This window comes from Pseudophryne corroboree, chromosome 2, assembly GCF_028390025.1.
Source record: "Pseudophryne corroboree isolate aPseCor3 chromosome 2, aPseCor3.hap2, whole genome shotgun sequence".
Classification (NCBI taxonomy): domain Eukaryota; kingdom Metazoa; phylum Chordata; class Amphibia; order Anura; family Myobatrachidae; genus Pseudophryne; species Pseudophryne corroboree.
In genome coordinates, this window is record NC_086445.1 from 1,021,679,441 (window position 1) to 1,021,691,209 (window position 11,769).

Sequence of the window (11,769 nt, forward strand, 5' to 3'; positions counted from 1 at the left end):
TATGTTATTTGTATCCTTGAAAAAAGTAAACATCTGAAACATTGGAGTACTTTGGTCTCATATTTCTTATTAAATCTGTGGAGTGCCACCGTTATAGATAGATAGATAGATAGATAGATAGATAGATAGATAGATAGATAGATAGATAGATAGATAATCAGGGACGTTTTTAGAGAGGAGGAGGCCCATGTCCAATTGCAGCATTGTAGAGTCTGAGCACTAGAAGTCTCAGACTCTAATCTGCATGTGCAAATCTCTGGAAAAATGGTGTGGTGGCCATTTTCCCAGTCATTTCTCTACTGCGCATGAGCAAAACTCTGTGAAAATGGTCGTCATGCCATTTACCCATAGATTTCTGCAGCCAGGTTGGCATGGCCAGGGGGCGTGGTGTGGCATACTAGGGGTATAGCAGAGTGGGTGAGGCTGGGTTTGGATGGAGCGGCGTTGTGTCCGTAAAACTGTGTCATCGCGTACACACTTCTGCTGCACAATGCCAAGATTACAGTTATTGTGAGGCAGGGGGCAGGACCACAATGACGAAATTCACCCCAACTCGAGTCATCGCCCATCGGCTGTGGGAGGGTTGTGTGAGGCTGCGGATTGGTGCAGGCAGGTGGCGACTGGCCGGGAGATTTGCCCACTCTTCCGGGGCCATTCCAGAGTAGGTAAGTGTGAATCTTCTGCCCACCTTGGGATGCACAAGAAGGCTTGGTATCTGCACACTCAATATATAATATTTTAATAGTCTGAGTGTATGTGGTTCATCACCATACACCCACTAACATGAGCCCCTCTCTTGTATCATGGACAATGCTCAATGTACTCAGGAGGTGCTGTCAACTACAGTAGACGATAACTGAGACTATGAGGAAAAAAGAGGAGGAATCTGTGTTGTTGACACACTAGGAAAAGGGTTTATTATCATAAAATATAACCTTTATTATTATATATTAAAATAGGATATATATTCATTTATTATCCCAAACTACAGTGAAACATAGAGGTTAAAATCGCAAAACTAACAAATATGTGAATCCAAAAGAAATGAAAAAAAGTGAATAAAGAGTTAAAAACGTGTCCACATGTGCTTACTAGTGTATAACACTCTCAGGTTACTATAATTATCTGAGTGTTACCGACATTCAGTCATTCATATTATGACATTATCAAAAAACTATCTCAGTTTATAGTAGATTAGTCCCACTGTCCAAATCATCAATCTTAAAGGTTTATTTTATCACATGTGCACCAGCCACTCAGCAGATATCACCTCATAGGAAAGCTTCCATAATCAGCGGAGTAAGTTCTCCCCAGTCGCCCGGAGGCATGATAAAATGTTGGTGCCCCCCCCCCCTCCCCCCACACAGACATATATGCCATATACCAGATATCTGGTACTCAGGGTTAACAGTAGCAGCGTACTCAGATGCCTTTCACAATAGTAGTATAGACATACATACATACATACAAACACACACACACACACACACACACACACACACACACACACACACACCTTTCACTTACACACACACACACACACACACACACACACACACACATATATATATGCAAAGTAGTAATCAGCAGCACTCCATACAGTTCAATAAATACATGTTATGCCGCTGCCTTCCACATGACACCCATGAAATGGATGTCCACAAACAAAACAAGCAGTTAGCGGCACTCACGGCTCCCCAGGCAGGGAATAAACGAGACTCAGTCAAGTACGGTCAAGTATATATTAGTGATGAGCAGGTTCGGTTCCTCGGAATCCGAACCCGCCCGAACTTCAGGTTTTTTTACACGGGGCCGAGCGACTCGGATCTTCCCGCCTTGCTCGGTTAACCCGAGCGCGCCCGAACGTCATCATCCCGCTGTTGGATTCTCGCGAGGCTCGGATTCTATCGCGAGACTCGGATTCTATATAAGGAGCCGCGCGTCGCCGCCATTTTCACACGTGCATTGAGATTGATAGGGAGAGGACGTGGCTGGCGTCCTCTCCGTTTAGACTAGAGTACTAGAGAGAGACACTTGATTTACTAGTAATTTTGGGGAGCATATTATTAGGAGGAGTACTACTTGCTGCTGATAGTGTGACCACTGACCAGTGACCACCAGTTTAATTAATCCGTTCTCTGCCTGAAAAAAAACGATACACAGTGTGACACAGTCACATACCATATCTGTGCTCAGCCCAGTGTGCTGCATTATATGTAATACTGTATATCATTATCTGACTGTGCTGAGTGCTCACTGCTCACACAGCTTAATTGTGGGGGAGACTGGGGAGCAGTTATAGCAGGAGTACATATTTTAAGTACAGTGCACACTTTTGCTGCCAGAGTGCCACTGCCAGTGTGACTGACCAGTGACCACTGACCACCAGTATATTGTGATTGCCTGAAAAAGTTAAACACTCGTCGTGCTGTGTTTTTATAAACGCATTCTGCTGACAGTGTCCAGCAGGTCCGTCATTATGTAATATATACCTGTCCGGCTGCAGTAGTGATATATATATATATATTTTATATCTCATTATCATCCAGTCTATATTAGCAGCAGACGCAGTACGGTAGTCCACGGCTGTAGCTACCTCTGTGTCGGCAGTCGCTCGTCCATCCATAATTGTATACCACCTACCCGTGTTTTTTTTTTTCTATCTTCTTGATAGTAGTAGCTTACTTTAGGAGTCTGCAGTGCTGAGCTGACAGTGTCCAGCAGGTCCGTCATTACATAATATATACCTGTCCGGCTGCAGTACTAGTGATATATATATATTTTAATTTTATCTCATTATCATCCAGTCTATATTAGCAGCAGACACAGTACGGTAGTCCACGGCTGTAGCTACCTCTGTGTCGGCAGTCGCTCGTCCATCCATAATTGTATACCACCTACCCGTGTTTTTTTTTTCTATCTTCTTGATACTAGTAGCTTACTTTAGGAGTCTGCAGTGCTGAGCTGACAGTATCCAGCAGGTCCGTCATTACATAATATATATACCTGTCCGGCTGCAGTACTAGTGATATATATATATTTTAATTTTATCTCATTATCATCCAGTCTATATTAGCAGCAGACACAGTACGGTAGTCCACGGCTGTAGCTACCTCTGTGTCGGCAGTCGCTCGTCCATCCATAATTGTATACCACCTACCCGTGGGTTTTTTTTTTTCTATCTTCTTGATACTAGTAGCTTACTTTAGGAGTCTGCAGTGCTGAGCTGACAGTGTCCAGCAGGTCCATCATTACATAATATATACCTGTCCGGCTGCAGTACTAGTGATATATATATATTTTAATTTTATCTCATTATCATCCAGTCTATATTAGCAGCAGACGCAGTACGGTAGTCCACGGCTGTAGCTACCTCTGTGTCGGCAGTCGCTCGTCCATCCATAATTGTATACCACCTACCCGTGGTTTTTTTTTTTTCCATCTTCTTGATACTTGTAGCTTACTTTAGGAGTCTGCTGTGCTGAGCTGACAGTGTCCAGCAGGTCCGTCATTACATAATATATATACCTGTCCGGCTGCAGTACTAGTGATATATATATATTTTAATTTTATCTCATTATCATCCAGTCTATATTAGCAGCAGACACAGTACGGTAGTCCACGGCTGTAGCTACCTCTGTGTCGGCAGTCGCTCGTCCATCCATAATTGTATACCACCTACCCGTGGTTTTTTTTTCTTTCTATCTTCTTGATACTAGTAGCTTACTTTAGGAGTCTGCAGTGCTGAGCTGACAGTGTCCAGCAGGTCCGTCATTACATAATATATACCTGTCCGGCTGCAGTACTAGTGATATATATATATTTTAATTTTATCTCATTATCATCCAGTCTATATTAGCAGCAGACACAGTATGGTAGTCCACGGCTGTAGCTACCTCTATGTCTGTAGTCGCTCGTCCATCCATAAGTATACTAGTATCCATCCATCTCCATTGTTTACCTGAGGTGCCTTTTAGTTGTGCCAATTAAAATATGGAGAACAAAAATGTTGAGGTTCCAAAAATAGGGAAAGATCAAGATCCACTTCCACCTCGTGCTGAAGCTGCTGCCACTAGTCATGTCCGAGACGATGAAATGCCATCAACGTCGTCTGACAAGGCCGATGCCCAATGTCATAGTACAGAGCAAAACACCAAATATCAGTAAAAAAAGGACTCAAAAATCTAAATTAAAATCGTCGGAGGAGAAGCGTAAACTTGCCAATATGCCATTTACCACACGGAGTGGCAAGGAACGGCTGAGGCCCTGGCCTATGTTCATGGCTAGTGGTTCAGCTTCACATGAGGATGGAAGCACTCAGCCTCTCGCTAGAAAAATGAAACGACTCAAGCTGGCAAAAGCACAGCAAAGAACTGTGCGTTCTTCGAAATCCCAAATCCACAAGGAGAGTCCAATTGTGTCTGTTGCGATGCCTGACCTTCCCAACACTGGACGTGAAGAGCATGCGCCTTCCACCATTTGCACGCCCCCTGCAAGTGCTGGAAGGAGCACCCGCAGTCCAGTTCCTGATAGTCAGATTGAAGATGTCAGTGTTGAAGTACACCAGGATGAGGAGGATACGGGTGTTGTTGGCGCTGGGGAGGAAATTGACCAGGAGGATTCTGATGGTGAGGTGGTTTGTTTAAGTCAGGCACCCGATGAGACACCTGTTGTCCGTGGGAGGAATATGGCCATTGACATGCCTGGTGAAAATACCAAAAAAATCAGCTCTTCGGTGTGGAAGTATTTCAACAGAAATGCGGACAACAGGTGTCAAGCCGTATGTTGCCTTTGTCAAGCTGTAATAAGTAGGGGTAAGGACGTTAACCACCTCGGAACATCCTCCCTTATACGTCACCTGCAGCGCATTCATCATAAGTCAGTGACAAGTTCAAAAACTTTGGGCGACAGCGGAAGCAGTCCACTGACCAGTAAATCCCTTCCTCTTGTAACCAAGCTCACACAAACCACCCCACCAACTCCCTCAGTGTCAATTTCCTCCTTCCCCAGGAATGCCAATAGTCCTGCAGGCCATGTCACTGGCAATTCTGACGAGTACTCTCCTGCCTGGGATTCCTCCGATGCATCCTTGAGTGTAATGCCTACTGCTGCTGGCGCTGCTGTTGTTGCTGCTGGGAGTCGATCGGCATCCCAGAGGGGAAGTCGGAAGACCACTTGTACTACTTCCAGTAAGCAATTGACTGTCCAACAGTCCTTTGCGAGGAAGATGAAATATCATAGCAGTCATCCTGTTGCAAAGCGGATAACTGAGGCCTTGACAACTATGTTGGTGTTAGACGTGCGTCCGGTATCCGCCATTAGTTCACAGGGAACTAGACAATTTCTTGAGGTAGTGTGCCCCCGTTACCAAATACCATCTAGGTTCCACTTCTCTAGGCAGGCGATACCGAGAATGTACACGGACGTCAGAAAAAGACTCACCGGTGTCCTAAAAAATGCAGTTGTACCCAATGTCCACTTAACCACGGATATGTGGACAAGTGGAGCAGGGCAGACTCAGGACTACATGACTGTGACAGCCCACTGGGTAGATGTATTGCCTCCCGCCGCAAGAACAGCAGCGGCGGCACCAGTAGCAGGATCTCTCAAACGCCAGCTCGTTCCTAGGCAGGCTACGCTTTGTATCACCACTTTCCAGAATATGCACACAGCTGACAACCACTTACGGCAACTGAGGAAGATCATCGCAGAAAGGCTTACCCCAAATGGACTCTCCTGTGGATTTGTGGCATCGGACAACGCCAGCAATATTGTGCGTGCATTAAATCTGGGCAAATTCCAGCACGTCCCATGTTTTGCACATACCCTGAATTTGGTGGTGCAGAATTATTTAAAAAACGACAGGGGCGTGCAAGAGATGCTGTCGGTGGCCAGAAGAATTGCGGGACACTTTCAGCGTGCAGGCACCGCGTACAGAAGACTGGAGCACCACCAAAAAGACCTGAACCTACCCTGCCATCATCTGAAGCAAGAGGTGGTAACGAGGTGGAATTCAACCCTCTATATGCTTCAGAGGATGGAGGAGCAGCAAAAGGCCATTCAAGCCTATACATCTGGCCACGATATAGGCAAAGGAGGTGGAATGCACTTGTCTCAAGCGCAGTGGAGAATGATTTCAACGTTGTGCAAGGTTCTGCTGCCCTTTGAACTTGCCACACGTGAAGTCAGTTCAGACACTGCCAGCCTGAGTCAGGTCATTCCCCTCATCAGGCTTTTGCAGAAGAAACTGGAGGCATTGAAGGAGGAGCTAAAACAGAGCGATTCCGCTAGGCATGTGGGACTTGTGGATGGAGCCCTTCATTCGCTTAACCAGGATTCACGTGTGGTCAATCTGTTGAAATCAGAGCACTACATTTTGGCCACCATGCTCGATCCTAGATTTAAAACCTACGTTGGATCTCTCTTTCCGGCAGACACAAGCCTGCAGGGGTTCAAAGAACTGCTGGTGAGAAAATTGTCAAGTCAAGCGGAACGCGACCTGTCAACATCTCCTCCTTCACATTCTCCCGCAATTGGGGGTGCGAGGAAAAGGCTACGAATTCCGAGCCCACCCGCTGGCGGTGATGCAGGGCAGTCTGATGCTGACATCTGGTCCGGACTGAAGGACCTGCCAACGATTACTGACATGTCGTCTACTGTCACTGCATATGATTCTGTCACCATTGAAAGAATGGTGGAGGATTATATGAGTGACCGCATCCAAGTAGGCACGTCAGACAGTCCGTACGTATACTGGCAGGGAAAAGAGGCAATTTGGAGGCCCTTGCACAAACTGGCTTTATTCTACCTAAGTTGCCCTCCCTCCAGTGTGTACTCCGAAAGAGTGTTTAGTGCCGCCGCTCACCTTGTCAGCAATCGGCGTACGAGGCTACTTCCAGAAAATGTGGAGAAGATGATGTTCATTAAAATGAATTATAATCAATTACTCCTTGGAGACATTCACCAGCAGCAATTGCCTCCAGAAAGTACACGGGGATCTGAGATGGTGGATTCCAGTGGGGACGAATTAATAATCTGTGAGGAGGGGGATGTACACAGTGAAAGGGGTGATGAATAGGACGATGATGATGAGGTGGACATCTTGCCTCTGTAGAGCCAGTTTGTGCAAGGGGAGATTGATTGCTTCTTTTTTGGTGGGGGCCCAAACCAACCCGTCATTTCAGTCACAGTCATGTGGCAGACCCTGTCACTGAAATGATGGGTTGGTTAAAGTGTGCATGTCCTGTTTATACAACATAAGGGTGGGTGGGAGGGCCCAAGGACAATTCCATCTTGCACCTCTTTTTTCTTTTTTTCTTCTTTGCGTCATGTGCTGTTTGGGGAGTAGTTTTCTGAAGGGCCATCCTGCGTGACACTGCAGTGCCACTCCTAGATGGGCCAGGTGTTTGTGTCGGCCACTTGGGTCGCTGAGCTTAGTCATCCAGCGACCTCGGTGCAAATTTTAGGACTAAAAATAATATTGTGAGGTGTAAGGTGTTCAGAATAGACTGAATATGAGTGTTAATTATGGTTATTGAGGTTAATAATACTATGGGATCAAAATGACCCCCAAATTCAATGTTTTAAGCTGTTTTTTAGTTTGTTTTTTTTAAAAACACCCGAATCCAAAACACACCCGAATCCGACAAAAAAAATTCGGTGAGGTTTTGCCAAAACGCGTTCGAACCCAAAACACGGCCGCGGAACCGAACCCAAAACCAAAACACAAAACCCGAAAAATTTCAAGTGCACACCCCTAGTATATACTATAATAGAGTATAGATCAGGAGTAGACAACCTGTGTCACTCCAGCTGCTGTGGAACTACATATCCAAAGCAGCCTAGTCACTGTTTTGGCAAGCTTTAAGTGAGCCTACACACTATGCGATTTCTGCTTTAAAAATAAATGATATTGACATTTATGTCATTATCGTTTATTTTTAGCCTGAAATCGTCCAGTGTGTTTGGGGGTCAGATTGGTGAACGATGAACGATGCGTGCTCCGGTACGTTGTTCAGCGTTCACCAGTATTGAGCTGACATTCAGTTCAACCCGTCGATGTCGGGCTGAGCTGCATGTTCGGGAATAGCGGCGGTGACGTCACTGAACCTTATCGCTAAACAATAATATTCAGTGTGTACGCACTGTATGGTTGAATGCTATATCGTTCGATATAGTCGTCCATCGCCGCCATTCCTCCATAGGGTAAAGGGCCAGTAACCAAGCTTAATCACAGTCTCAGTTTAATTTATTTATGTACAGAAGTAGTAATATGGTATCACTAGAGCTGGATTTAGACCTCATGGGGCCCTAGTCAAGTTTGCGCCCCCTCCCCCCACTTTTTTTAATACACTATAGATAGTTTTTTTTTTTGTGGGGAGTGGACAGGACTGCCTTATATTACAGAAAACCATAAACCACATTGGCCCCCAACAGGAAAAAAAAAACACTGGACCCAACAAGAGAAAAAAAAAGCACCGTATAATAATACCACCTGCTGTGATGACCTACATATAATACCAGTAAAGGTGCCCATTACATTACGTCAGTGACATGCGGTGGGGTGAGGCAGAGCCAGAGTTTTAACTGTATAAAGTATATGACAAATACAAAGAATATGTTTGACATATCTTCTTTGTATTATTCTAAGCATTTTTATAGCCAAAACCCTGGAGTAAAAAGTCTATGGCAGGTGAGGCAGTGATCCCCCCTTCCCATGCCTATCTTTTCCGCACATCTCTGATCATAACTCACCAACTTTCCAGGAGTTTATACTGCTGCACCTGTGTGTAATGCCCACATGTATATACTGCTGCACCTGTGTATAATACCCACATGTATATACTGCTGCACCTGTGTATAATGCCCACATGTATATACTGCTGCACCTGTGTATAATGCCCGGATGTATATACTGCTGCACCTGTGTGTAATGCCCACATGTATATACTGCTGCACCTGTGTGTAATGCCCACATGTATATAATGCTGCCCCTGTGTATAATGCCCACATGTATATACCGCTGCACCTGTGTATAATGCCCACATGTATATACTGCTGCACCTGTGTATAATGCCCGGATGTATATACTGCTGCACCTGTGTATAATGCACACATGTATATACTGCTGCACCTGTGTATAATGCCCGGATGTATATACTGCTGCACCTGTGTATAATGCCCATATGTATATACTGCTGTACCTGTGTATAATGGCCGCATGTATATACTGCTGCACCTGTGTATACTGCCCACATGTATATATTGCTGCACCTGTGTATAATGCCCAAATGTATACCCTTTGGCTTATATATGTGTGTGTAAATCTGGCTCTGGTGCTAGCCAGTGCCTCCTCGGCCATTTACCTCACCGCACGTCCCTGCATTACATTACACTGCCCGGGGAGCACATTATATTATATTGCCTGTGCATCCCTTCAGATTACACCAGTAGTGGTGCCACCTGCAATATATTTTACACCAACATGGTTCCTAATATAAATGAATCATAGAAGGATACTTATGTTATAGTATATAGATTTAGATCACATAATACCAACAGAGATAACCAGCACTTTGCAGTATATTGGTATAGATCTCAATAACAATTCCTTGTGACAGCTTCTGGAGTAATGTGGGAGAGCAGACACAAAGGGAGACGTTTGTAAAAGCGCCTCATGCTCATTCTGGTGGATCCAGACACTGAGCTCGCAGGCAAGGCGGACAAGAGGTCGGTGACTATATTTAGGGTACACCCGTCCTGGAAACTCTCCACATGGCAGTTGTGAGGAGAGTTTATTTACCTGATGATGTCCAGCTGCATTTTATTACTATGCGATGCGCTGGACTTGGAGGCCAGCCCAGTGGGGAATGTCTCTTTCTCCCAGTTCTCCCAGTGGCCCAATCCGCCCGTGTGGCTGGCTGCGGCTGGTGGTGGGACCTCCGATGCACTGCAGATAATGGGGCTCTGGCAGGGTCGGACTGGCACACAGGGGTACCAGGGAAACCACCGGTGGGCCCCACTGCCTGAGATCACACTCCTTCCTCTAGGGATCAGATACCAGACTGTGCACTTGTATTATACATGGTAGATATGTTACATTACACTGCACTAGACTATTGTGTATTTCAAGCCTCTGTGGAGTCTGGCCACACCCCCTTTGTAGGCTGACCACACCCCTAAGTATGGGCCACTATCACTGCATTCCCCCGGTGGGCCCTTCATGCCCCTGTCCAACACTGGGCTCTGGGAGTGTGGGGTGGATGCAGTGCTCCCCTGGGAACATTTTGCAGACACACAGTAACGGAGATCAGTGCCAGTGGGGTGTAGTATGTAGCTCGCCACGCTGTGGGCACGGTGGCACGCCACGCTATGTATTCTCCCTCCAGGGGGGTCGTGGACCCTCACAAGGGAGAATATTTGTCGGTATGCCGGGTGTCGGGATACTGTGAAGACCACCCGTGCCAGTGTTATACCCTTTTCAGACAGAAATGTCTGAAAATCCTGGCTTTTACCCGGCATTTCAGTGTTGGGTAGTTTTGCCAGTCCCTGCCTGACCCCCGTTTCACACAGACAGGCAAATCACTGGGTTAAGAATTTCTACCCGGTAATTTGCAGATCAACACAGGTATTTTGCCTGTGTGTAAGGGTCAGCCCGCCCGGGTAGAAATTCCCTGGTCTCCAACCCTGATAAATTCCTGGGTCGAAGTACCAGGAATTTCAACATGGGTTGACACAGAAAAAGGACCCGTGTTTTTTGGCAAATTACCGGGTAGAACTTCTTCACCCGGAAATGTGCCTTTCTGTGTGAAAGGAGTATTAGTGATATTAACACTGGTCTGAGCCTCTGTAACCTTAAACTAGAAGCCAGCCTTTGTGATAGATCATGAACGGGACAGATTTAGTCGGCCCAGCCATCGGCCCCTTGGGACATGCTGGGCCCTAGGCGTGCACCTAGGTTGTCTTGTAGGAAATCCATGCCTGCTCAGCACTATAAGTTCCCGTGTACAAGGTATCTATGCTGGTTAGTTTCACAATCTTAATGAATATGACTGGAAGCTGATGAAGCACTTCCTGTGTCATTGCTCGTTGCAGTTATCACATTGTACCGAACCTGCTACACTCTGGTTACCATGGATCAATGGATATCAATCATTCCCCTCCTCCCAACCCTCAGATAAAGCAATTATCTTACTATGATATAATATATATATACTGTATATAGTAAATACCTGCTGAGACTATATTCCTGCATACAACCATCATCAGGAGCAGCAGAAACATGTTGATAGTAGCAGCTGCATATCAGGACTGTTATCTTCCATGCAGAGAAAGTCTTTACAAAGTTTCCACGGTCATTCTGTATCAGCCGGAGTGGAGAAAACACTTCTCGCTCCCGTAGGGTCAGATGTGTTCTGCTTTCTCTCTAAGCTGCACAGTTACAGTATTCTAACTGTGTGGAATAAGACTTCCTGTTGCCCAGAGGTTACAGAGTATATTCTGACTGCTGAAAGCAGAAAACAAACTACGGTTGGTCCTCTAATAGGTGTTTTCCACAGAAGAGCAACACTACTCATTTATTTATTCATTATATAATATTTTACCATGAGAAGTGCACGAATCAAGCCAGGGCCGGACTGCCCATCTGGCACTTCTGGCAAATGGGCTGGTGGGCCGTTCCTGCCGTTCAGAGACCTGGGAAGGTCGTGCACAGCGCAGCCTCCTGCTCTCTCTTGTGGACGCTCCCCCGCCCCCTTGCCTGTCTCCATG

The 11,769-nt window shown here is 45.9% G+C and overlaps 1 protein-coding gene across 3 annotated transcripts in view; it reads right to left on the reverse strand.

Annotated features, from left to right (window-relative positions):
* Window positions 1-11,419, reverse strand: part of LOC135050313 (cell surface glycoprotein CD200 receptor 1-A-like) — a 119,424-nt gene extending 108,005 nt beyond the window's left edge. Inside the window, exon 1 of one of the 3 annotated variants that reach the window (XM_063956720.1) lies at window positions 11,232-11,419. In XM_063956720.1, the coding sequence (XP_063812790.1) occupies window positions 11,232-11,283 (52 nt within the window). In that variant the 5' untranslated portion in view covers window positions 11,284-11,419. The remainder of the gene's footprint in view (window positions 1-11,231) is intronic. The other 2 variants (XM_063956718.1, XM_063956717.1) reach the window with 2 other exon arrangements.
* Window positions 11,420-11,769: the final 350 nt, after the last annotated feature.